This window comes from Gouania willdenowi, unplaced genomic scaffold (assembly GCF_900634775.1).
Source record: "Gouania willdenowi unplaced genomic scaffold, fGouWil2.1 scaffold_373_arrow_ctg1, whole genome shotgun sequence".
NCBI classification, from domain to species: Eukaryota; Metazoa; Chordata; class Actinopteri; order Blenniiformes; family Gobiesocidae; genus Gouania; species Gouania willdenowi.
In genome coordinates, this window is record NW_021145134.1 from 35,619 (window position 1) to 62,404 (window position 26,786).

At 37.9% G+C, this 26,786-nt stretch overlaps 1 protein-coding gene across 1 annotated transcript in view; it reads right to left on the reverse strand.

Annotated features, from left to right (window-relative positions):
• Positions 1–26,786, reverse strand: part of LOC114460017 (engulfment and cell motility protein 1) — a 66,146-nt gene that overhangs the window by 27,409 nt on the left and 11,951 nt on the right. The window contains exons 3-15 of the mRNA XM_028442059.1: positions 20,010–20,050; positions 19,833–19,905; positions 18,567–18,617; positions 18,286–18,455; positions 13,990–14,025; positions 11,984–12,083; positions 10,758–10,909; positions 10,574–10,652; positions 7,515–7,565; positions 7,105–7,227; positions 6,800–6,928; positions 3,753–3,857; positions 2,228–2,336 (exon numbers count right to left, since the gene is read on the reverse strand). Of these exons, the coding sequence (XP_028297860.1) occupies positions 2,228–2,336; positions 3,753–3,857; positions 6,800–6,928; positions 7,105–7,227; positions 7,515–7,565; positions 10,574–10,652; positions 10,758–10,909; positions 11,984–12,083; positions 13,990–14,025; positions 18,286–18,455; positions 18,567–18,617; positions 19,833–19,905; positions 20,010–20,050 (1,219 nt within the window). The remainder of the gene's footprint in view (positions 1–2,227; positions 2,337–3,752; positions 3,858–6,799; positions 6,929–7,104; positions 7,228–7,514; positions 7,566–10,573; positions 10,653–10,757; positions 10,910–11,983; positions 12,084–13,989; positions 14,026–18,285; positions 18,456–18,566; positions 18,618–19,832; positions 19,906–20,009; positions 20,051–26,786) is intronic.

Here is a 26,786-nt window from a genome sequence, read left to right on the forward strand (position 1 = left end):
TTTTATCAGTAATTCTTTTCACATTCCAGGGAAACACCATTTCAATTTCAGGCGACCCCACATGGGGTCACGACCCCAAGGTTGAAAAACACTGCTTTAGATGCATCTAGTTCCAGGTTCAGCTTGAGATAATCTTTTCACGAACCCAGTAGTTCACAAACTTTCTTCTGTTGCTCCCCGCTTTAGAGACAATTTCCAGGGCCACCCTCGTCGCAACAAAAATTCAACACAATGGGTAAAATTGTCCTTGAAAACTCACAAAAATAACGTGAATGTGTGATAAAATATTTTAACAGAAATAATAAAATTATTTGAGTGCAGATATAGAATATTTCTCATGCTGAAAGTTCAGCAAGGCCATTTTCCCCTTAAAATACTAATTATTGAATTATCTATGGTACGTTCTATCAAATAACTGGTGATTTGTATTAGGGGATATAATTTGAGATTAAATATTTATTAGGAGCACATTCACATAAATACACACATGAAATACTGTACAAATGAGATCTTGAGTTTACTGATAGCAAGCAACAAAGCCATAACCAGAAACTGGTGCAATGTCGAATCCCCAAAGAAAGAACACTGGTTTGAGATCATCCAGGACATCTATATGATGAATGAGTTGATTTACTTACTAAAGCTTATAGGACACACTTATGAACAGAACTGGTAGAAGTGGACTGTTAAAGGTGCAGTCTGCAACTCTTATAAAAGTGACTTTTTGTCACTATGTAAGAACAGCTTTACATCAAACTAGTAGTTTGTGTGAAAAAAAACCACAGACTCATTGAGTCCCCCCTGCTGCTCCTGCAGCCTTTGGCAGAGTGCCAGAATGTACCGTGACCGAGCAAAAAGAACCAATCAGAGCCAGGATTGTGTTTGATGGGCTGTCTGACAGTTGTTGCTCACAGGCTCCGCCCCTTTCCCGGAGCTAGAGCGCCGTCTTTTTTTACAGTGTATAGTCTGGAGGAGTAGAAGATGGAATTGGTGACTTTTCTGCTTGAAAGGTAATTACTGCTGCTTGATTTACATTATGTTTGATTTGTAATTGTTACACTAGAACTCTGTAGTGCATGTGCTGTTTGTGTACGTGCAGCAGCCTCCGTTTTGGGCTGCTGCACAGTAAGTAACACTGTGCTGTTGCTGCTTTTGTTGCTGCTGCTAGGTTGGTGTACTATGTGCACATTGAGAGAGAGAGAGAGAGAGAAGCGCTGCAGTAATATGCTTTTAACAGTGCATTTTATATTACAGTGATGTTGCTGTCGGACTAACGTTAGCTTGTTAGCTCCTCTGAGGGAGGGACTTTGGAAAGTTTGGAGGCAGGGCAAGAGAGCAGCGGGGAGGGAGGGGGAGAGGGGGATCTGAGCGTTGCGGACTGCACCTTTAACAAAGTAAATGCCCCTGAAAATTTTTACCCTTTGTTAAATGATTTTTTTTGTATGTCGTAAATTGCAAGTAAAAACAAAGAACAAAAAATTGAATACAAATAAGGGAAAAAAACAATTTAGAATAAAGTAGCAAATATTTCAAATTGTACATTTAGTTTGATATTTCAACTATAACAATAATAAGGGCAAAATGTAAACATTGGACTGTATTTTAAGGCAGATAAAGCGACAGGTCCTCCTCAATCTTTAGTCCAAAAACCTTGAACGCCGCCAATTTGAAAATCTTGTAGAAAACAAGCACCTGAGCCGCAGAAAAGGGCACATCAGTTTAAAACTGAGCTCCAAATGCTCTCTCCCTCCCCACAGGGAGCAGCGGGGGTCAGTCTGAAGCCGAGGACAGACCAAGTCACCATTTAAACAAGAGGAGACAAATGAAAAGGGCACATCAATTTGAAACGGACGTAAGCAGAGTGTTTATTTCTCGGCACAGCGGCCTTCCAGAGGCGGTATATTAGCTGAAAGGGGCTCAGTGGGGGCGAGGCACATCACTAAAAAAAAAGAACTGCAGCACAATTACTGAACATAATGGCTGCTCTCATTTGTACAGAGACTGTGTACACAGTGAGTTTAGTTTGTAATATGCACAGATTTATGCACGTAGTCGCTCCGCTCGTGTTTATTATATCCGTACACTTCCCCTCTAAGCCTTCTGAGCCCAGGATGAAAAACTAAATGAAGAATGACAAGGAGCAAATTATGTTTGTCTTATCATGCACGCAGTGTGAAAGGTGTGTGTGTGTGTGTGTGTGTGTGTGTGTGTGTGTGTGCATACTTACGAAGCTCGCCAACTTTCAAAATCTCACACAGCATCTTTGTCAGCTCGATGCTGCTGCGACCAAACGGACACTCGTGCTTGTCCTCTCGACTACTGTTCTCCAGTACGATCTACAAACATGCAAAATCGCATTTAAAAAAACAAACAAAAAAAAAAAAACCCCACTTTCTGACCAACATGGAAGAGTTAATTAAAAAAAAAAAACCATTAGCGAAACACAGGAAGTGAAACAGAAGCTAGGTTTTTGGAGTAATATGTTACGGTTTCGTTTTATTCAGACAGCGTTTACTTTGATCTCTTGACATGTTTCGACTGCCAGTCTTCCTCAGAGGAGTCTGCTGATCGTGGTGACGGAGAGCATGGCCTGCCTGATAAAACTGTCAAGTTGGCCACACCCAGAAATAACTCACAAGGACATCAAAGAGATCAGTGGAAGCCTCTGAGGAAGACCGGCAGTTGGCAGTTGAAACATGTCAGGAGTTAAATGTATTCTGAATAAAAGGAAACCATAACACATTATTCAAAAAGAAGATAAAATGAACTATAGAATGAATTATAACATATTCATTCATTGGCATTGCACTAAAAGCGTTATTGATTCTAGTTTTGCCATAAGTAATATATGTTTTCCATGATAACATTAAACAAACACACAACTGAATAAATATAAACTGTGTGATACCACTTCAATTTCTACTCATTTTTAGCCTCAGTGAGAAAAGAAGAGCATTGTCGTCTCCACACCTGAACTTCACAGGTAGCATAACCAGCCTATTACCTATTAGCCTGAGAACCATGACATGAAAAACAGCAGGAAAAACATTGGTTCTAATTTATAGCATGTGGCAGCAGACAAAAAATGCTGAACATGAAGTTTCAAATGATTGTTTTAACCGGGGACACTTTCATATTGGTAAATTGATGGTCACAATATTGTCCATCTGTCTCCGTCTTTTTAGTCATATTGTGTATTTGTTTGTTAGTACTGTGGGTTGGTGGTGTCATGTTTTTCTTGTTCTTTTGTTGTAATTTTGCAAGTTTCTTAAGTCATTTTGTGTATTTTTATTGTTGTTTTGTGTATTTTTATTGTCGTTTTGTGTTATTTGGAGCGTTTTGTTTATTTCTGTTATCGTTTTGTGTTATTTGGAGTATTTTGTTCATTTCTGTTATCGTTTTGTACATTTTTTATAGTGGTTTTGTGTGTGTCTCTTGTCCTTTACTGTATTTTTCTGTAATGTTGTATTTTTAGATATATTTTAGTGCATTATTATTTTTGTTTTGTATATCATCTGTCATTTTGTGTGTTTACTTTCGGGGCCGACAGTTGCCCATATCTGGACTATGGCATAGCATGATCTTCATTTAAATATTGGTTCAAAGTGGACTGAGAGAAAATAACACAGAGGAAATAACTAAGAGGGAAGATGGATTGGTAGGAAGTAGAGGTGATGGAGAGAAAACAAACATTCCTACAGTCTGTGTGTACGAGTGTGTTTGTGTGTGTGTGTGTGTGTGTATGTGCTCACTCTGATGTAGGCGTCCTGGTGATGCCTGGCTAAGTACAGCATGTTATCCAGAGCCAGCATGCCTGGAGGAATCTGGGTGAAGTCCACAGCTGGATTAACATGGTTCTGTAAAGAAAAATTAAAGACACAAAATCATGTATTTTTTTCTTTATACTTTCACTGAATCAATCAGAAGACTGACACATACTGTAACTGAACCAGTGAGAGATAACGACGGGGTGTGAAACACTGGCAGTTTTACACCTAAATGAGAACCACGACACAGTCCTCAGCATTGTGTGGATGTAGTGGGATTAGACCTTATCACAAAAAAAACCCCTGAAACTATGTATTTGATGCTGCTCTTTGCCTATGCAGACAATAAAGAAATAAATAAGAAATCATTTTGCTTCTTTATTAGCCTAGTGTTTCTCAAACAGGGGAACAGGGACTACTGGAGGGCCTTTATTCTTAGGTCTTCATTTGATTTCTTTTTTTTTTTTTTTTTATGTAATAATGTAGAAAACCAATAGGGGGCTTTGGATTTTGGCTCATAAAAGCATATAGTGTAATATTAGCTTTTTATTTAAAGCCTAGGTTCCCAAAGTGGGGTACGGGCAGCCCTAGGGGTACGCAAATTGTCAAAGGGGGTATATGATTTAAAAATATTTGAAAACGACAATATAAATGTACCAGCAGTCAGGAGCCTCCATGCATTGTCACAAATTACACATTAGCCAATTTAAGACTAACCACGATTACAGATTTTAAAAACATTCCAAAAACAAATTTTAATCAGTGTTTTTATTAATCTAAATTATTAGACATTTCAGGGCACCCAATTTGAATTCCAGGTGACCTCACATTGGGTAACGACCCCAAGATTGAAAAACTCTGCATTACATTATTGTGTTTTTGAAGTGTGCAGGAGTCGGGGGTACATGACTTCAAGTTAAATGTCTGAAGGGACTGTGAAAAGTTTGGGAACCACTGATTTAAAGTAGTGAATTATCATTTCAATCAATGAATAAATTTCAATGATTATTTATTTGAAAAAACATATTATATTATAGGTAGATGCATGGATTGACGATATACAGATTGTGCAGGGACCCAGTGCTAGCAATTACTAACTGCCAAATAAATAACATCACTGATATGCACGTGAGCACTGATTTGAGTTAAAACGATGGTAGAGGATGTTGATCAGGGAAGAATTTAAGTTACTGAATTGGATTTCCTTTACTTGTTTTTTCCCATAGTGGGGAAATTCACATGTTGAGTAAATAAGATACGCTTTCATTGAGATATTGTTAAAAGAATTCAGGAATGTGAAAACGTCAAGACTCTAAATGTGTCTCAGTGTTTCTGTGTGTAGGGATGTGAGTGTTTGTACGTGTGCAGGCTGTGGAGCACAGAAAGTGGAGTAGGGAGTTCAGGGTGGGTTTTCATCCCACTGCAGAGACCCAAAGGGCCTTATCTACTCTGCACACACTGCAGCACTGGTGTGGCTGGGAAGAGCCGTGAAACTGCTCTGGGCTTACATCACGCCACAATAGGATTAGTTCAAATACTTATGCCATAGTTAGAAGCCAGCATGCTACAGAGTCCCACACATTTTGCTCCAGGAAAGCAAACAAGGACAAGACTTTACTTTATTCATAAGGCTGACATTACGCTGTCATTAGGATGAGTCAGGTGTCATGAAGGCTGTCATTAAGTGCCGTTCGCTAAATTATGACACCTTTGGTGCTATGCTGGCATTTTATGGGTTAGGTGGAGGGATCTAGTGGGGTTTGGGGGGGGGGGGGGGGGGGGATTTTTCAGTTACAATTACGTTTTCAATTACAATTCAATTACGATTACAGTGACCAGCATTTTTTCCAAAAACAAATAAATTATAATACTTTTTTTATCCTTAGAAAGTCTATTACAATTACATTCTCAATTACTAAAGTTAAATTACAATTACTGATCCTGAAATAAAACCTAAAAAAAGTTAACCTTCCTCTTGTGTTAGCTTGCTGTTAGCATCTCTTATGATAACTGAAATCAGCTGTAAAATACACTGAAAACAAAAATCTATTATTTAATTTATTTCCTATCTACTGGATACCTTGTTAGGCTTAATAATCAATAAAAATATAGGTTTTAATATTTTTGGTGTCAGTATAACCCCTCAATTTAATTTTTTTTTAAATGGTAAAATGTGGAAAAGCTTGATATAAAACATTTTATTAATTGTTAACTGTGTGTGTAGAACTGTACACAGTACTGTAACATGGTAACATGGTTCCTCAGTTTAGCGTAGAATTATAATTGACAATTTCTATCGAATTTTCAGTGCAAATACAATTACAAAGTCAATTTAGTGAACTCAATTACAATTTACGATAGCAACAAATTTTTAAAATTACAATAACAGCATAATTGTAATTAATGAATTATCAATTACGCAATTACAATTATAATTGACCCAAACCTTGGTTAGGGTTAGGTAAGGATATTGCGATATATCGCGATATTTTTTTTTCGCATGATCGATTATCGATATGCTCACGCTAAGTATCGATTTTTTTTTGTCTTTTTATTTATTTTTTCAAAACCTTTTCTGCTTTTTCACTAAAATGTGCAGGAAGGTCTTCACATAAATGTTGTCACTGTTTGTTGAAGGAACCAATATATTGTTGACTGGAATATTGCACTATAATGGTGTTACTGGAAAGAAAGACCCTATTTTTTGTTTACAGAAAGCACTATTGGAGAGACTTATTCATTTACATTAGTATGTTGACACTTATTTACAGAATGGTTGCACTAAAATAGTGTCACTGTTCATAGGACACTTTTCCAATGTATTGTCTTTCAGAGATATGAAACAAAAACTGTATTTTTTCACTTAATCTTTTTTTTTTTCTTGTTATAGATTATTGTAGATTGATTTCTGACCAATATATCAATAATCGCAGTCTCGTCATATCATGAGATAATCGTTATCGTGAGCTTTGTATCGCGTATCGTATCGTACCCAGAGGTTCCCAACCCTAAAACACACACATTATACTCACAATAAAGCCCAGCTTCTTGTAGTCACGCGTGTACATGGACTTGCGTTTCTCAGTGCTGCCGCCATTGTTGGGCTCACACTCCACGTCAAAGGCGATTCTCCGCAGCTCAAAGATGATGTCCCTCTGAGCCTGTGTATGCAGAGAATACTAATGATTCCTCTCATTCAACGACACAAAATTAAGTTGGTTTTCTTGTTTGTGTTTCTGCTACTTCACTTTCAGCTTCTATTTGTCAATCCTCTGTCACTGACTCTATATTTAGCTGTACTGTCCTCTATATTTAGCTGTACTGTCTCTATCCACACCTGGTCCTGAGGATCCATCTTGGTCATCATGCGATCCTCCAGCAGGTTGAAAGTGAGCACCTGCAGCACATAAAGCTGATGGGCCATCTCATCGTTGATAGGAGTTGGGCTCCGGATCACGTTCTATGTTTTGTGGAAAAAATATCATTCAAAGTTTATTTAAAAAATATATATATATATATATATATATATATATATATATATATATAATAAAATGGTGCAATGATTGAAAGATTACAAAGTCAAAAAATAGATTATGAATGAATGAAGGTAGTAAAAATTTGCACATGGATGAGGTGATGAGTGAGTACAGTAGATAATAACCAAAGAGAAAAAGTAGCAGGTGGTGATATTTTCCTTGGTGTCAGGTGGAGCAAAGGGTGATGAACTGAGCGAATGGATGGACTTACACTGAGTATGATGGAGCGCAGCTGTTTCTGGGCGAGAATGTGGGCCATATCCTGTAGGACAGGAAAGAAGAAAAAAAAGCAGGAAGAGAGAGAGAAGGAGAACAAAGGGTGAAAATTAGACATGTTTGAATTTAAAGTGAATGACTTTGGATTTTCTGCAATGAAATGAGCTAATTAATTACATAATATTCTACGACGTAAGCAATAATATGCTTTAAAATTAAATAAATAAATAAATAAATAAATAAATGAAGAGGACAATCAAAAACAAGCAGTAAAGAAAAAAGGGGGATGCTAAAGCTAATGCTACCTAATCACTTCTACAGTGCAAACTACCAAGTGTGCTAATCAAGGATGCACTTACTGTCAAGGGACAATTTAGGATGTCCGCAATGTGCTCATCACACTACCAAACCGTGTGCAGAGAGGAAACAAAGTCAAAGACAGAGAGACACAGAGGATGAGTGAGTGAATGACGGTGAGATTTTCTTTTTTTAAAAACGGAGTTGGAGCGGAGAGATTACAGAAAGAAATATCTGGCAGGGCTGCAGATGGTGGTGGTAAAAAGGAGGGCAGAGGAGGGCAACAGTCAGCAGAGCGAAGTGGGAAAGCAGGATCAGAAAATAGGTTTATTGAGTTTTACCACACACTGCAACAAGCTGCTAGTGTCTCACATGTGTGAGGAACGTGCAGCAGAATCTAAAATCAGGGCCCAATGCTCCTTAGTTGCACTTAAATCCACATTTTAGACACGATTAACGAATCCCAAACTATTCTTTAACGCCAATGCACTGATGGATTACTTAAGAATTACACACTTTTTCAACTAAAAGACAAAAACGAAGCTGTTTTAAACAAACGCTCTCAAGTTAATTACTATTTTCCAGGTATGCATGTCAGTCATCGACAAAGGTTCTATAAAGGAAATCATTTTACAAACCAGAAAAGGACTCTGATGTCTGCTTCAGATAATAATTACATACATTTTCTAGGAATGTTCGATATTAGCTTTTAGCCGATATCCGTTGTGCCGATATTTTCCAACACTGAATTTCCAAATTTCGATATTAAAGCTGCAGTTTGTAAGTTTTTTTTTTTTTTTTTATTTGGTCAAAAATCCATAATCATCTTATCATATTGTATTGCATATTGTAATCCAAAGTGTTCTGAGTAGACAGTGGATCTCAGCTCCTTCTCCTGGCTCTGTAAATGAGCTTTAGAAATACAGGGGCGTGATGCTGGACTTCAGCCAATCAGAGATCTTTCTACCAACCATCCCATGTGCTGTTTTAAAGCACTACTAATGGCTGCTCGAGCTGCTCGTCAAAATCCGATGCGCCTTTCTGGATCTGAGAACAGGGACAGTGCCGTGGCATTATATTCCAGCTGAAGTCTTTAATGCGTTTTTTGGCACAGCCGTTACAAGGCAAAGCAAGAGGAAAAGGGAAGACCGAGGTGGAGAGGCAACAGAAAAAAGGCACAAACGTTTTCATGGGCGATCCGCTTTCAGTCAGCGCAGTCCGCCCCGAGCCACGGAAAGACAGAGAGAGAGAGAGAACTGACGGAATAAATAGCTTATTAAAATGATCTAAGGTGGAAAGAACAGACCCAATTCCTCTGCTGTGTGACTGCTCTGGTCAACTGGGATCAGCTGCTTGTGTTTGAGCAGCTGACCCTCTTATTGTCCTCTCAGCAGCAAATGATACGTGCTTTCGTGTCTCTAAAACATCAGAAAACTCTCCAATACCAGAGGATAAAGTTCCTACATTTGTTACTAGTCTCTACGGAAAAAACAGTCGCAAAGAGTTCCACAGTGTGCGCGTGTTCAGAAGGGGAGGGGGAGCGTGGAGCGCCTCACGATTCTACAAACCGCAGCTTTAACCGGTACCAATTAATGCATCCCCCAACCTAATTTAGGTCATATTATACATATCTCAAAGGAAATAACAAGCCTAGAGATGGGTGATATTATTAGTTCACCAATATCGATTGATATTAGTCATAATACATTGGTATCAGTTTTTACACCAATATTAATAAACCAATGTGTGCTGTTGTTTGAGACATGTTAGAAATAAATACACATCACTGAAGTTAAATTAGTTTTTTTCTTATTTTGCACAAATCATTTTTCAATGGGGCGGAGGGCGGAGATTATAATGTGTGTATTTAGACAAGATATGGGGGGGGTATCGGTTAATATTGGAAATCAGAAACTAGAGGTTGGCAATGTCGGATATTGACAGAAAGCTGATATCAAAGCACACCTTTAATGTTATGCCTCATTAGATGTATTCTACAACTAAACATCCTTTGTGCATAATAAGAATACTTCAACATTCATTACATCAACTTTAGAAATGGCAATAGTGCCATGTTTGTTTTTATTCTAAAACTGCACAAATCGATTCAATATCGGTGAAAACCTAATACCAATGTCAACAGATATTACATTTTATGCCTAATATTGGCCGATAGTATCGCCTGTCTCTAATGTTTTTTAGACCACAAACCTGCGGCTGTGCAGTTTGACTGGATGATTTTAGATACCTTTGTTTGTGACCTCATGCTACTATTCAAACCAGCTCTAAAAGAAACACTGCCTGTTTGGGCTGCTGTGTGGGATTGCTGCTCGAGTTCAAACAAAGTTGTGCTTGCGAACCTATTTCCGTCTGAAACTTAGTGTGCTGGGAGTAGCATCATGCACTATTAATGAGAACGTGTGCTGCTAGCTAGATCCTATGTGGACAAAAGTGATCAGAAGCTTGACATAAGAGAGGGAGGAGAAATAAAGGACAAACTAGAAAAAAGGAGGAGGGGAAAGTTGAGCCAGACTGTTACTTCACTTGAGAGGAAAAGTGTGGGGCACTGTTATTATTATTTGCATTTAATTATAACTTTTGCATGCCACGGATGCCAAAAAGCTCTGAATTACACGTCAAACTCCTTCAAACACTCATAATAATGCACACATACAGTATACGTTCTCCTGAATGCCGATGATTGTTCATGAAGTGATGCACACTACAGAGCGTTAGGAGTCGACACTACAGCCTCACCTGTCTCTTCTCCTCTGGAGCTTTGAGAAAAAGAGCATTGATGACAGCAATAGTGTACGTCTGAATGTCTTGATCAGTCCTGAAATAAGAAGGAAACACACACACACACACACACCAACAGAAATAATAAGCGCAGAGTACATGAATATGTGATACGTTGGAAAAAAAGGATTTATTTGCTCACCCCTGAAGATGTGGGATGAGTTGACCAATTGTTATCTCTTGTGCCACCTTGTGGTACAAGTCCTGGCTGTTCAGCACCATGGACTCTAGAATGGCCAGGGAGCGCTGAAGCACTGCTATGTCCATCGCTGACTTGTTCACATAGCCGGCGATCTGCAGGAAAAGGATGGACAGAAAGATGAAGGGACTGTGGAGAGCTAAGAAGCATAGATATAATCATCAAACATTTAAAAAAATATATGTCTTAATAATAATACAACTAGGGTTGCAAAGGGGCAAAAAATACATTTCCACTGGAACTCAAGCTCGGGATTTTCACAATATTGAAAAATATAAACTTTTAATTGGAATTATTTAATTGAATTAACAGGAAATTGGGGTTAGTTTAAATACAGATATTTTAGATTATAAGTATATTTTCCCAACTATATTTTGCCAGCCTTAAATTTTGTTAATTCCCAGTTTATTCCCATGAATTAGCATGGAAAGTTTTCAACTTTGAAAATGACTGGCATTTTGCAACCCTAGTGGAAAAATTAGGGTTTTTTAATTGCATTATTTTGCACGGATGTTAATATTTTCATTTGGATATGATACAGTTATTTGAATTTACTCACAATTTCCGGTTAACACCAATAAATAATTCCCATGAAAAGTTGATATTTTTAAATGTTCCCAAAATTAATTTCAATTCAACTTTATTTGTATAGCGCAATTTACAACAAAGTCATCTCAAAGCGCTTATCAAAATATAAAATTCATAATAAGAAACCTTGGAATGTGTACATCATTACGAGTGCCTTATTTATTTATTTGAAAGTCTAATTTAAATTATATGAATAAATATCAGCTAATTTAATTCATGCAAAATATATCTAGCATTGTGTGCTATTATACAAGCTACTTTTTTTTTATTAAACCTGGAATACATGTGAATTATTAACTTATATGATAAGCATGTTATGCAATAAATGCTGCTTTTCTTCACATTTCTTTACACTTTTAGAAGATTTCCTTTATTCCTTTTATTCCACACACTCTTAGAATTACACAATTCAATATTATTAATGTACCAAACCACTATTTTCTTTCAACGTATGTCATTTTTCACTATTCTTTTAAAAAGAAAGATTAAAAAAACTAAATACACTAAGCTCAATGCATCATATAATATAGAATTATTACAACTAAATCCTACTTCTTATAAAATTTATCTCCATAGCTAACCTTCTTGATGAAGGCCACCGAAAAAGTGTCCCAGGAGACGATGCCGTGGTCCATAAGCTCCACAAAGGCGGTCAAAGTGAAGGACAGCAGGTCACCAAAACTGCAGGGCGACACACAGAGACATAAACAAACCCAACACACCCTAGAAAACTGCAGCAGCCGATATCTGAGCCCAGAAGCAAACAACAAACCCTGAACCCTCAGTAGACAGGGAGAGAGGAGGAGAGCAACATATGCTCAACAACCTCACACAAGTTTGCTGTAGGAAGACAGAAAATAGCCAAAAAGCAGGACGATGAAAGGAAAGGAGGAAAGGAAAAGCCAGCAGGAGCCAGGCAGCAGAAGGCAGTATTCAACCGACAACTGAAAGCTATAGCAAAGAGTGAAAACATGCAGTTACACAAATAAATGCAGACATTACATCCATCTGTGGGAGTCAGAGAATGTCTAAGAAAATCACTTTAAACTGACGAGGAAAAACTGAAGTCATATAAACCCTAGTTTCCAAAAGTAGGGTACGGGTCACCCCAGGGGTCTGCAAATTGTCCTAGGTATTAGATGAATAAAAAAATAAAAATTGTAAACGAGGAGACATATTTCACTGTAGGGCTAGATTGTATGTTACATTACATGATTATGTTTTTTAAGTGTGCAGCAGTAGTGGGTACATAGCTTCAGGTTAAATGTCTGAAGGGGTACGGAACTGGGAAAAGTTTGGGAACCACTGTGAAACCATTTCATCAATGCTTTTTCACTTTGCAACACTGACTCCTAGTGGTCAGCCTCCAACATTGAAGAAGTGCGTCCATCAAATGTTTTCATCAGCCTATCAGAACCTGGGGGGTGTGGCTTGTACAGAATGCAGACCAAAGGGGTGATAGTCCACTGAGGTCAGGATTGGGATTCATTATAGAGACATTTGAAGCTACAGTTAAGAAAGAAAGTGTGGTTGAGCAACTTTGAATAAATGCAACAATTGAATGATGAGATCACGAAAATGCTCACTTTGGTCACAAGAAATCTTATTTCTATGTTATATCTATAGGTTAGGGACACACAAGATGAGATAAATGTATTTTGAATAATTTCTGAAGAGTTTTTGAGGATGTTGATTACAGTTTGGTAATCAAAAAGGCAGCAAAAACTGCCAAAAAAGAAAAAAAAAACCAAACATTTCACATTATAATCCAGATCAGTGGAACAACAGAAAGCAAGAGTCACTGCTGCTGCAGGGTAGATGAAAATTAAAAGAAAAAGGGTTTCTCAAACGGACTTGGGATATAAGTACAGCTTTAAATATAGTTTAAATCTTACACAAATTACTTGTTTTTCCTGTAGGTTGTAGATACTATTGCTCCACAGCTGGCACAATTAATAATTAGCCTTAACTAGTGCCAGCGAGCCCAAATCAGGATATTTTACACCTAATCTGATAGTTTAAAAAAAGTGAATCCATTTGTTGAGGCTTCTTAGAGCGTAAACGTTTGAGAAAGCCTGGATAGATATAGTTTACATAGAGTTGTATGGAGACTAAGCAAAAGGCTGCTGCAGATGTTGCTGCTCATTTAGATGAAACCCTGCAGTAAACTAGAAAAAAGGCTTTAGATTTAAGGCACTTCAAGAAATCAAAGCCATTTATGAAGAGAATGTAAGATAAAAGGACACCCATAGGAGGTCAAGAGACAATGCGCCCTGTTGTAGAAAATGACCAAGGTTTAACTCTGTCAAGGCTTTGATTTTTGTTTATTTTTCTAACGTAGCTGTTCAAGTTCAATACATGTCTCCAATCAGCCTCGTTTCAGTCCATTAGGAAGCGTTAGCAGGCTGTTTGATCCTTGAGCCAAGCACAACATGCAAAACAGAACCCTGAAAATCTTAAACATGTATAGTCAATTATTTCCCATAAGGCACTGAGGTTGCAGTCTTGAACATGCAAACTCAAGCAGCAGATTAGGAAGAACACAGAGTTACCAATGTAGAACCAGTGGGAAAGGGAAGTGGCTTACCAGGGCTTCATAATCTTCTGTAGTTTCTGATAGCGCCTGTGAAAATTTAAGAAACTTTAGCGTTAAATGTGGGACATGCATAACAAAACAGTTACCAGGAGACAACATGTTAGTGCTTGAGTTTCATATAATGTATGGCAACAGGAAGAATTCTAAGCATAAAATGACATGTATCTTTCTATATTTAAAGTAGCTACTGCATTAAATCATTTTTGCACTGTGAGGTTTGGAGAAATCACCCACATTCTGTCAATATGGATGATGTCTTCATTTTAAAAACCTCCCCTCTATAACTGATAGAAATCATCCATGGGATTTATGTGATGGAGAATACTGTATATCCTCTTTCCTCAAAGTAGAAAAAGACAAATTCCTAATGTCTGGAGCAAATGGACTGAGGGTGTGAAACAAATCAGATCTGATTTCATTTGATTTACCATGTGGTTTTATTGGTATGAGTGGGTGCGTTCCCCAGTTATGTTCTGTTCCTCATTGTTTTTGACTGTATTATTGTACGATATGTAAAAAAACAAATAAGTATGGACAGAATCGCCTGAATTGAACTACAATATAACCATCTATATTTTCTATGTTTTGGAGTGACTATTATTGTGAGTTAAGTTTGTGATGGAAATTCGCCTTTCTAAAGAAAAAGAAAATAAACAAAAAAACAAGAACAAAAACCTCTTCTTTGATGTTTTGAAAAGAAAACATACTGTATCTAGGCTCTTTGAAATTGCACTGTGCAGACTGATGAGCTACTGTACAAAACCATTGTGAAGGCCTTTTTATTACAGTCAGACGAGGGCGCTCTGTACCTTCAACAATGCTGAGTTTAAGTGGACTGAGCACGAGCAGCTGGCCAACTGATTTCCGCATGAATACAGTAGAAGAATCATCAGATCACAGCAGCTCTCTGCCCTCCAGAGTATCCAGCACTGAGACTCTTGAATAATTACAGTTCTCCGAGTTGTTTGGCAGGCACACTAATGATTGTGTGTGTGTGTGTGTGTGTGTGAGCGCGGGCTCGTGCAAGACACTGGCACTGATCTGCATGTTTGGCTCTCATCTCCCCTCTCACTCACGGACACTCCACTTTTTAAGCTCATTGGGACCGAATGACTGATGTCACTGTCATTTGCATAAAATCATATTTAACCACAGAGCTGAGAGCTCAGTGGCTCCGTGCATGGAGATCACACAAGGTCAACCATTTGTTTAAAACTACATTAAAAAAAAAAAAAAGAAAAAGGCAGAGAGAGGCTTTAATGACTTCCTGTCAGAGAGTAAAGGTGAGTGTAATGCTCCAGAAAAAGGTTTCTGCTGATAAGACTTTAAATATCAAAGCAGGACGTTACATCTTTCAGATACCAAAGTTGCAGAACTTGTGTTGTTATAGAAGTAGACTGTGTGTGTGTGTGTGTGTGTGTGTGTGTGAATGTTCCTCCTGCAAACTTCTTACCCAAGCAAACATTTCTCCAATCTATATATATCGTATTTGCTCTTGGTTAATGAGAATTGCATGAAGCAGAAAATTAGTATGTCCCACACGAGTGGCTGCTGCTGCCCTTCCTGCCAGTTGGTAGCGTACGTCTGCTTGTGTGCAACGGCGTGTGTTCACACTTTTGTGCGCACTTTTGCATTGCAATTTACTGCTATGTCTGCCCTCACAGTATGCAGCACAAGCACACAGACGCCACTGCCCCAGGCTGCACAGCTGAGAAATATCCCCTCTGCAAAAATTAAATAAATAAAAGATAAAAAATCTTATTCTAACCTTCAGAAAATACCCACCTACCCCCCCGGCCCACCCCACATGCTGAATAGTCAAAAGGCAGAGCCCGTTTCTCTTCTCAGTCAAGTATAGCAATGCTATGATGGTCAAAACAGACGTCCCTCCAGCAATTACACACCTGGGTGACACTTTCAGAGTGTTTGGGGGGGAAAGGGGGCTTATGGGGGCTTATGTCTGTCTGTAAATAGGCTGCACACAACTGAGGCAACCACAAAACTGCTAGCATAGACAATGAGCTCCCAGGTGAGCTTGACAGGAAGCTGTGGTAAAATAAAGAAAAGCTTTTTAACCCTAAATAATAACGGAGTGAGGGGGAGTATAACACCTGCTCTTCTCTCTAAGCTTTTCACTTGATGAAAATCAGACAAAGAATGAAACAAATTGTCATTTTAGTCACTGATCTAAATGTAAACACAACAAAGTTCCTCTTTTCAAGGTCGGGAAAGCAAATGTGATTGAGTGAGACATGGTTTTAAACCACATCGGCTTTGATCTCCTTGTTGGGCGTTAGACATGAATGTATTTGCTCTGTTGGTGCAAAGGTTAATGCTAAAATATATTCACACTGGATTTAATAAGGATCCAAAGACAGGAGGGAAAGGAAACCGGAATCACACTGCCTTAGTTTAGCATTAACAGGCATTAGCATTAGCCTAGCATTAGCATTAACTTAACATGAATTTAGTTTATCCTATTGTTAGCATTAGCCCAATGTTAGCATTAACATAGCATTAGTATTGGCTTAACTTTAGCATTAACCTAGCATTACCAACAGCCTAATAATATTATTAGCCTAGCATTAGCAATAGCATTAACATTAACTTAGTATTAGCCTTGCATTAGTATTAACCTAGCGTTAGCAATAACCTAGCATTAGCAATAGCATTAGTCTAGCATTAACACTAACCTAGCATTAGCATTAACACTAACCTTGCATTAGCTGTACATTTGCATTAGCATTAAGGTTGAAAATGTTTAAATGGGTTGAAAAAGGTTCATATTGTATTAATGTGTCTATTTGCTCTGTTGGTGCAAAGCTAAATGCTAAAATATATTCACACTAGATTCCACAAGGATCCAAAGACAAAGTGGGACACGATAACTATACGAGACAATATTTTTGGACAGGAAATAAAGACCAAAAAACAAATATTTGTTGGAAAAAGACCCAACTAAATACTCTGGGTATGAACTTTTCAACTCAATAGAATATAAAATAAACAATGACATAAATAACACAAATTTTACCTACTTAAAGAGCAAAAAGTGACAGTGCAAATAAAACGCAAATACAGAGACTGAACTTTATGCCAGTCTAAAATTAGAACCTAATCATGTCATCATGACATTATTCAAATAAATATTCCTATATGTTCTTGAACTTTGTATAACAGATATTTTATTTTTTAACTTCAAAACTAACATACGCAACCCCAATATAAAATATGAAAATTATTATTTTCCAAGATTATACATATATATATACATATATAGAATATCAAACCCCACTCCACTTTGCAATCATGCGTTACCATCGATTGTATATCGTCCCACCCTTAGCGAATACCTTGACGTTGAACCATAAAGCTAAATGAGTTCCAAGGCTGTAAGATGATACAGTCTGCTTAAAGAGAGCATGCAAACTCCTAAGAAGCCATTTCTTTCATTCAGCATTATGACTGAAAGTGAAAGCTAAGCAGTTTACAATAAGTCAAGCTGATGAAGGTGAGAAAAGTACAGCCAGTGCTAATGAGGATCAGTTAGGCTCTCTACCAGGATACTGAGCAACATCAAAAGGATAGTAAACATTTTTTGTAATTTCTAATTAATCATTTCTTTAGCAGCATTTCTTTTATTTCAGCAGCATGAAATCAGGCAGTGTGGGAAGGAGCATTACTTATTATTTGTAATCAATTTGACAAACATTGCTATGTGCTTACATTCTTTTTGTAACTACTATTAGAAAAACATTAACCTTCCTAGTTTTAGAAAAACGAGATCAGAATGAAAAATAATTATTACGCCTCCATTTGTAGCTACTAGCTCAGATGAACGCCGCCCTCACCCTTTTCCACACGAGTGCAGCAGTTACCCACCAGGAAACCTTTATCTGTGACCAAATTCAAATAGAGTGAAGTGCTTGACGGCAGATGCATCTATCAGGAAGAAGGCCATTGCCTGAGGTGTATATATACTGTATATGGACAAGCAGCTCAGTCAACTGTAATGATCAGCCTGCACAGTGCAATGGCATCAACACTTTCACTGTCACTCACTTCAGAGATGAATTAGCGCCTCATGAATGCTCAGGAAGGCATTGATTGGAGAGCAGCCTCAGGTTACTGCCTCCAAATTTCATATTTGTAGCAAAAACAGCTGAAATTGGCTTTGATGTGTCAAGCATTAAATTAAAAATAAGCTTGTGTAATATTTAAAGAAATCTGAACCGCTCCCATGTTTTTTTTTTTTATCTTAATCACATTGACAGCAGAAAGACTTACTCCGTCCCACTCTCCACCATCTGTGTGAGCAGCGAGATGCCATCCAGGTTGATGAACTCCTGTGCAAAAGTGATGTCTCGAGAGGCATTGGCCAGATCCTTCAAGGCCTCCAGCTTGGCATCCATGCTGGAGGACTGGATGCGTTCATGAAGCTGAACTGCAGTCTGGTACTGAGGAGACGGGACGGGTGTATGCGCAATTAAGTACAACATATAGATGCAGAAAGAAAAAAAAAGCTCAACTGAGATGATGGATGAGCAGATGTTTCCAGATGTACTCACAGGAGAGGTGGTGAGGCGCAGGATTGAACCGTTCTTGATGTCATTGCGATTCTGTTGACGAATGCCGTGATAAACAACGACATGAGTGTACATATGAAGGTCATTTTCTGCTGTTACTGTCAAGGCTGTGTAAAGTGACTCAAATGAGTCAAGTGGCCAAAAAATGGGCAAATAAAGAGGAACCAGGTGGTATGTAATGGCAAAGGGTAGCATTGCTGAGCAAAATGTGGTAAACAATAGTGAAAAAGGGAAAAAAAGTGGTATTTTATTGCACAAAAGTCAGTTATTTGGATGAAAAGTGGCAAAAAATAAATAAAGAAAGGACAAAATTTGGATTAAAGTGTCAAAAAAGATGAAAAAGGGATATTTATTGCCAAAGGGTATAGCTAAAGTCTGAAAAAAAGTGTCACAAAAGGGCAAAAATGGGACAAGGAATAGGTAAATTAGGAAATAGGTAAAGAGGGAAATTTTTCTAACTCCTTTTTAAGGTTTTCAGGGTTGGGGTCAATTACATTTTTCAGTTACAATTACATTTCCAATTACCAATGTTCAATTACAATAACAGCGGCCAGCATTTTTTTCCAATTACAATTAAATTACAATTAGTTTTAATCCTCAGAAAGTCAATTACAATTGCGTTCTCAATTACTAAAGTTCAATTACAATGAATCACAAGTACTGAGCCTGAAATAAATAATCTAAAAAAAGTTAACCTTCCTCTTGTGTTAGCTTTCTGTTAGCATCTCTTATGATAATGGGTCTTAAATCAGCTGTAAAATACACTAATAACAAATATCTATCATCTAATTTCTATTGGTTACCTTGTTAAGCTTCCTAATCGATAAAAATATAGGTTTTAATATTTTAAGAACGGGCATCTGAACCTTTTTTGTGTCAGTTTACCCCTCGATTTATTCATTTATTTATTTTTTTAAATGGTAAAATGTGGGAAAGCTTGATCTGAAACACACACATACAGTACATATGTGTAGAACTGCACATACAGTAGAACTGTAACATGGTTCCCCAGTTTTGCGTTAAATTACAATTAGTTTTAGAATTTTCATGGCAATTACAATTACAAAGTCAATGATCTAAACTCAATTACAATTGAATTGTGATTACAACAGCAATATATTTAAAAAAAAAAAAAAACAATTATAATATAATTATAACATAATTGTAATTATTTATTAACTACACAATTACAATTATAATTTAACCCCAACACTGAGATGAGTTAAAGGTTGGATTCTGCAACCAAACCTTTTCTGTGATGTAGAAATTTGTGGAATCAGCAATCTGCAGAGCAAAGTTTTCATGGCTCCCCAAGGACCACCTGTATGCACCAGATAACAAGAAAAAATAAATAAATAAAAAATCACCACTGCACTAGTGCTACTAAAAATGGTGTAAATAGTAAACGTGGAAACGCTGACTTACCCCTCGCACACTTCTTTAATGATGGCAGAGAGAGGTTTTTTCTGTGAATAGAGAGATGAAATATATTTGCATGGCTGTGATAACTTCATACAGTGAGACTGACACAAGGTGAGGCTGTTTGTTCAGAATCAGTAACCCCCCCCCCCCTACCCACCACCACTGCTGCTGCAAAATCTTCAATCAATACCACTTCACATGTAACCGCTGTCAGAAACGTTGTGCAACAACTTGGGGGATGGAGAAAAACATCCCTCAATCACCGACAGCTGTTACATTTTAATGACCAAAAGGTTTACTTGAAAAAAAAAAAAAAAAAAATGTCGTAAATCACAATAGTGTGCTAAAAAGGTTTTTTTTTTTTTTTGGTCTGCTTTGCCTCGTAATTGTGGATAAATCATGATGCATTGCTGTGACTCGGGGGATCAGGCTGAGCACGGAGAGAAACTGTGGGAATGATTTACAGACAGAAGAGAATGGTGGCAGGATGGTGGGCCTTCATGACAAGAGAAGAAAGGGAGGGAGGGGATTAAAGAAGAGTGGGCTGTTAGGAGAACAAAAAAAAAGAAGAGAAGAGAAAGTGGGAAAGAGGCAAATTGAAGAAGATAAAGGGACGGACGCGAGTGGATGTAGCCACAAAGAACAGGAGGGAGCTGATGACGGTAAAAAAAAAAAAGCGATGGGAGAAAAATATGAGCATGTGAGGAGGAAGAAGTGAGAAATGTACTGTATAAGGAGTGTGTCTTTTGTGCATGTGCATTACGCAGTGCCAGTCGGTGTTAACTTAATGACTACTCGCACGCCACTGCTGTCTTTTCCAGGCTCTCGGGGGGGGAAAAAGTGCAGAATTCCAAGATACAGCATCTGTGGGTTCCATCAATAAAATCTAAAAACCATTCAGAAAATATCACACATTCCATTAATATTCAAAGGTTTGAAAACCATTCCAATGTTCCACATTTCTGAGATATTAATTTAGTGTTTTAGGGATCACACACTCAACATTTAAGTGACAGAAAACCTTTGGAAAATAAACTAGTCATGAACAACTATAAGCAGTTTTACCATTAAAAACTTAACAAAAGTGTAATGTATTTAAGCCTAAAATCAACTAAATCCATCTAAAAACTAGAATTTCCTCAATGCCGCCCTTAATTTCCTTTCTAAGCTCACCTCCGATGTCTCATTTACACATTTCTTATTCAGTGTTTTGATGATCTCTCACCTCTCGTATCACAACCTTCTTCCTCTTACTCAGTATCATCCATTAAGCAGCCAAGCAACCCTTGTACCTGACATAAGTGTTGGTGACAAGTGTAACCACATGTACGTGATAAAAAAAATCTTTTCTTTATTTTTTTTTAAAAACAGGTTATGATCTTCTCTTTGATTTGTTTACAAGCACGCTCAAAGGTTGCAAATACGGTTGGCAGAAAATGACATTTAAAATCGTTATTTGGATAGGATGTGGAGACAGGATGTGGTCACGAGAACACCATCGTGTATAGAAGTACAAGTATGGGCACAAAGTGCAAGTGTGTGAATGTGAAATGTTGCCACCAACTACAAATGTGCTCCTCTTTGCTTTAAAAACCAACTGTAACACCATCTCTTCCCTTTGCCGAAATGATTCATTTTCTTTTCATTTTCCTTAAATTGGATTTCTAACTTAAACAAAAATAATTACAGTTTATAAATCTGTCACCAACCCTTTCTGTGGATTTGTGCTCCCACACAAACACTCAAATCTCAAAATATTTGGCTTTTATACCCAGTGTTAATTTTGACAACCCATTTTGATTTAGCTTTAGTCAAATTTGGATCATCAGGAGTCCGGACTATTTTAGTTATAGTCTAGTTGAGGGATTCTCAACTGGTCTCATACTGGGACCCAATACGGAGCCCCTAAAGGGACATGGATATATATATATATATATATATATATATAATATATTATATATATATATTTTTTTTTTTTTTTTATTGCGTGCTCACGTAAAAGTTACACGCGAGCACGTGATAATAGTATTGCGTAAACGAGCACATATAGGTAATTGTTTACCCTAATCCTAATCCTAAGGCTAAAATAAAGCTTTACAAGATCATCTAACACGATTAACTCCTTACGAGAACTTTTACGCAGTCACGCATTAGTTTCACACAGAACTTTTACGTGAGCGTGTGGAACCTTTACGTGAGAGCACAATAAAAAAAAAAAAAATACCCGTGTCCCTTTAGGGACACAGTAAAATTGCAACGCATATATTTTTTTTTTAGAATTCACCACGCCAAATTTAGTTTTTCAAAAATAGCTGTTAAAAACACACATTAATAATCTTTTTAAAAAACATACATCTATATATTTTCCTGTGCAACATGCATTACACAACATGCCTGTCAAAAGAAAAGTCTCTTTCAAAATAAGAGTCCAACATGAGCGGCATTGAGTGTTCATTTATTTATTAACAGCTATCCGCGACCCGCCCAGTACAGGTTTTGGGTCCCAACCCACCAGTTGAGAATCGCTGGTCTAATTATTGCCAGTCACTTAAAAAATGTAACGTGTTAAAAAGAAAACCCACATCTTTGAACAAGCTTTTGTGTGCGTTTAACTTCACCTTTCTTCTTTGAAGAGAAAGAAGCCTTTCAAACTGTCATCTCTAATCTGCAGCAGCATCTTATCAGAAAACACACAATCTCATTCCTCTCCATCTCTCGATTCTGACAATTTTAAGCTGCAACACATAATGAGCGTGTACTCTGTCCTTACCCCAGTGTGCTTACACAAACATTGGTGTTTAGTGCCAGCGGCACACACACAGAAGGGGTTTGAGAAATGCAGAAAATGCTGCAGTTTCAGCAGACAAACCACAAACAGACAATAATAAGTCAACCTTCCCCAGATGCAGATGTGTGTAAAAACATGCATGAAAAAAAAAAAAAAAAAAAAACAACACCCAAAACCTAAACCACACATATCTACATGAATAGATCATAAAAAAAGTGCACACAAATAAGTGACAAATATGCAGATAGATTCACACACAGTCTTGCATGACTCACGCAGCCATATGCTGCTGCAGGGGCTATTGTTAAGTGCAGATGCAGGGTAAGGGTGGGGGGTGTTGGAGTTAGACGATGCAGGACGAGGGAGAAAGGGGCAAGTTGTTCTAACAGGATGAGGAATGGGGAGGGTGAAAATGAAGAACAAGGAAAAGAGAAGAAATGTAATGACTGAAAGACACACACAGAGAGAGAAGAGAGATTTTAAGGAAATTGGAGGAGGGTTTTTTGGGAAGTCAAGACAAAAAGGCGACTAAAGTAAACTCAGAGGCCATTTTTAATTCAGGTTTCTTTAGCTCTGATAATAGGGGCTCATTACAACAAAAAATACCCACCCCCCCAAAAAAAAATAAGTAAAAAAAAAAAAAAATCTACATTTAACCCTTTGTTTCAAACACCTTGCAGCGCATGCAGGAACACATGTTATTTGTAGTTCACTGCTTTACTCGTTGCTTCATCCATTGAGAAGGGCAATCAGAGCTTTTGTTGCCACGGTGACTCATAGCTTGTACAATCATTAGCCCATCTGTGACACACGCGCACACACAGACATGCACACTGTTTATTGAATCACACACACACACACACACACAACAGTGCACACATGAGTTAGTCATTGTTGGGCCTAATTATTATATTTCTGTCATTTTGTTAACAGTCTGCTGACATACAACGTGACCTTTACGTGCAGACTTGTAATGGATGCGAGCTGTACACAGGCACGTCCCAAATGTCACTTGTCACTCCATGGTCAGGATCAAAGAAGCTTATTTAAAAAATAAAAAAAATAAGTCAAAACCGCCACAATTAAAAAATAAACCCTGAGCATTGACAATCTATTCCAAATCCAGCCACCAGAAATCATGAATTTTGCTCCTAAAACAATTAATTGAACAGCGTGCATGTATTTTAACCTGATAATTACCTTGGGTAAGAAAAAAGGGAAGAAATGCTTTGAAAAATTGAAGTGGTCATTTTCATCAGATGAAAGCATTTTGTGAAGTACCAGAGAATCAAACAGAACACAAAAAACATCATGTTTTCCAGGAACTCAGTGTGTTACCATCAGGTTCCTGTATTGTCGTCCTTTTTGTGCAGGCCAGCGTGAAACGTTGATTTTTGTGTGGGAGAACTCTTTGCAGTCTGTCTACCTTGTGTCTTGTACACAGCTTTAACTTTACTATGGTTGCAGTTTTTCTGATGCTAAACTAAGCAACCTCTAGACCTTTGATACCTCTACAGGTGAAATAGATGAGAATTTGCATGTGTTCAGTAGATGTGATCACATATCTCATTACTATTCGTAAAAAAAGAGCTAAAAAACAAAACAACTTTAACTGACAAGTTAAAGTTGTGCTGGTTTGAAAGGAACAGCATTTCTAGTAGACGACTGTATAATTAAAAATTCATAGAGAGATTCATCAGGAAACGATGCAGCACAGTTGGGTTATTTCTCCAGAGAAGACTAACAACTTTCTAGGTCTATTGGAAGTGCAATTACACACCTTTAATAGTGCTGCAGTGGTAAAGTGAAGTGCTTTCAGAAATTCTGAGAGAATCACTCAGCCACACAGCCTTTAAAACGTGAGTTTTGACATTAGGAAATTAATTTGCAAGTTACAAACCTAACGTAACCCTGCAAGTTTGTCTCATCTCTTTCTTTCTTTTTCCCCCACTCTTCTTCAGACTTCCCATGCACAAGAAATAAACACATTTTGCACAAAGGTCCACTCCCAAGCCAGCTTGGGGCCAATAGTCCTAAATGTGGCCAATAGTCCTAAATGTGGCCAATAGTCCTAAAGGTGGCCAATAGTCCTAAAGGTGGCCAATAGTCCTAAAGGTGGCCAATAGCCCTAAACGTGGCCAATAGCCCTAAACGTGGCCAATAGTCCTAAACGTGGCCAATAGTCCTAAAGGTGGCCAATAGCCCTAAAGGTGGCCAATAGCCCTAAAGGTGGCCAATAGCCCTAAAGGTGGCCAATAGCCCTAAAGGTGGCCAATAGCCCTAAAGGTGGCCAATCGCCCTAAAGGTGGCCAATAGCCCTAAAGGTGGCCAATAGCCCTAAAGGTGGCCAATAGCCCTAAAGGTGGCCAATAGCCCTAAAGGTGGCCAATAGCCCTAAAGGTGGCCAATAGCCCTAAAGGTGGCCAATAGCCCTAAAGGTGGCCAATAGCCCTAAAGGTGGCCAATAGCCCTGAAGGTGGCCAATAGCCCTGAAGGTGGCCAATAGCCCTAAACGTGGCCAATAGCCCTAAACGTGGCCAATAGCCCTAAACGTGGCCAATAGTCCTAAACGTGGCCAATAGTCCTAAAGGTGGCCAATAGCCCTAAAGGTGGCCAATAGCCCTAAAGGTGGCCAATAGCCCTAAAGGTGGCCAATCGCCCTAAAGGTGGCCAATAGCCCTAAAGGTGGCCAATAGCCCTAAAGGTGGCCAATAGCCCTAAAGGTGGCCAATAGTCCTAAATGTGGCCAATAGTTCTAAACGTGGCCAATAGCCCTAAAGGTGGCCAATAGCCCTAAAGGTGGCCAATAGCCCTAAAGGTGGCCAATAGTCCTAAATGTGGCCAATAGTTCTAAACGTGGCCAATAGCCCTAAACGTGGCCAATAGCCCAAAACGTGGCCAATAGTTCTAAACGTGACAAATAGTCCTACAGGTGGCCAATAGTCCTAAACGTGGCCAACAGTCCTACAGGTGGCCAATAGTCCTAAACGTGGCCAACAGTCCTAAACATGGCCAACAGTCCTAAACGTGGCCAACTTTTAGGACGTTTAGGACTAATAGTCCTAAACTTGGCCAATAGTCCTATAGGTGTCCAATAGTCCTAAACATGGCCAATAGTTCTAAAGGTGACCAATAGTCCTAAAGGTGGCCAATAGTCCTAAAGGTGGCCAATAGTCCTAAAGGTGGCCAATAGTCCTAAAGGTGGCCCTACAGTGGGGCTGTACAATTAATAGAATTTTAATCGTGATCACGATTTTGGTTGCCACGATTAAATTAACCTAATCGTCTACATCCTGTAATAAATAGTGTATTTATTCCATTAGCCTTTGGTACATTTTACATTTTTGGGATTATTTTTTAAAATATCTTTAAATTTTAATTCCATTTTAAAGCTGTTTAAATGTAATGCAATAAAACAGATGTTTCCCTAATATGATAAATAATTCTGATAATAATTGTGACTACAATATTGATCAAAATAATCGTGATTATCATTTTGGCTATAAGCGTGCAGCCCTATGCTACAGCAAGTCTTTAAACGTCAAAAATTGTAAAATTCACAACAAATCAACCATATGTGCAACAGATTTGCAACTTTCACCAGAATGTAGCTGCCAAAACCAAAGAAGTATTTGTACTGTTAAACCTATTGCATATTATTAAGTCCATCCCTGTTTAATTTTTTTTAGAAACTTATCAAACCAATCTCCTTTCACAATTTTTTCTCAATTGACACCAAACTTGCTAAGGCGCATCATCAGACTGTCCAACACAAATCTTTTTAATAATTCAGCCTACAGTGCATCAATCACAGTGCACTTGCAAATTTTTGCTAAAAATGTTCATCCAAAAAAATTACAGATTTTTGTGGTAGATGATGTTCAGGAAATATGATCATTTCAACTCAAAAACTGAATTTTTTTTTTTTTTTTTTTTTTTTTTTTTTTCTAACAGCATTTTAGTTTAGTTTTTATGCAAACAATTGGAGTCTA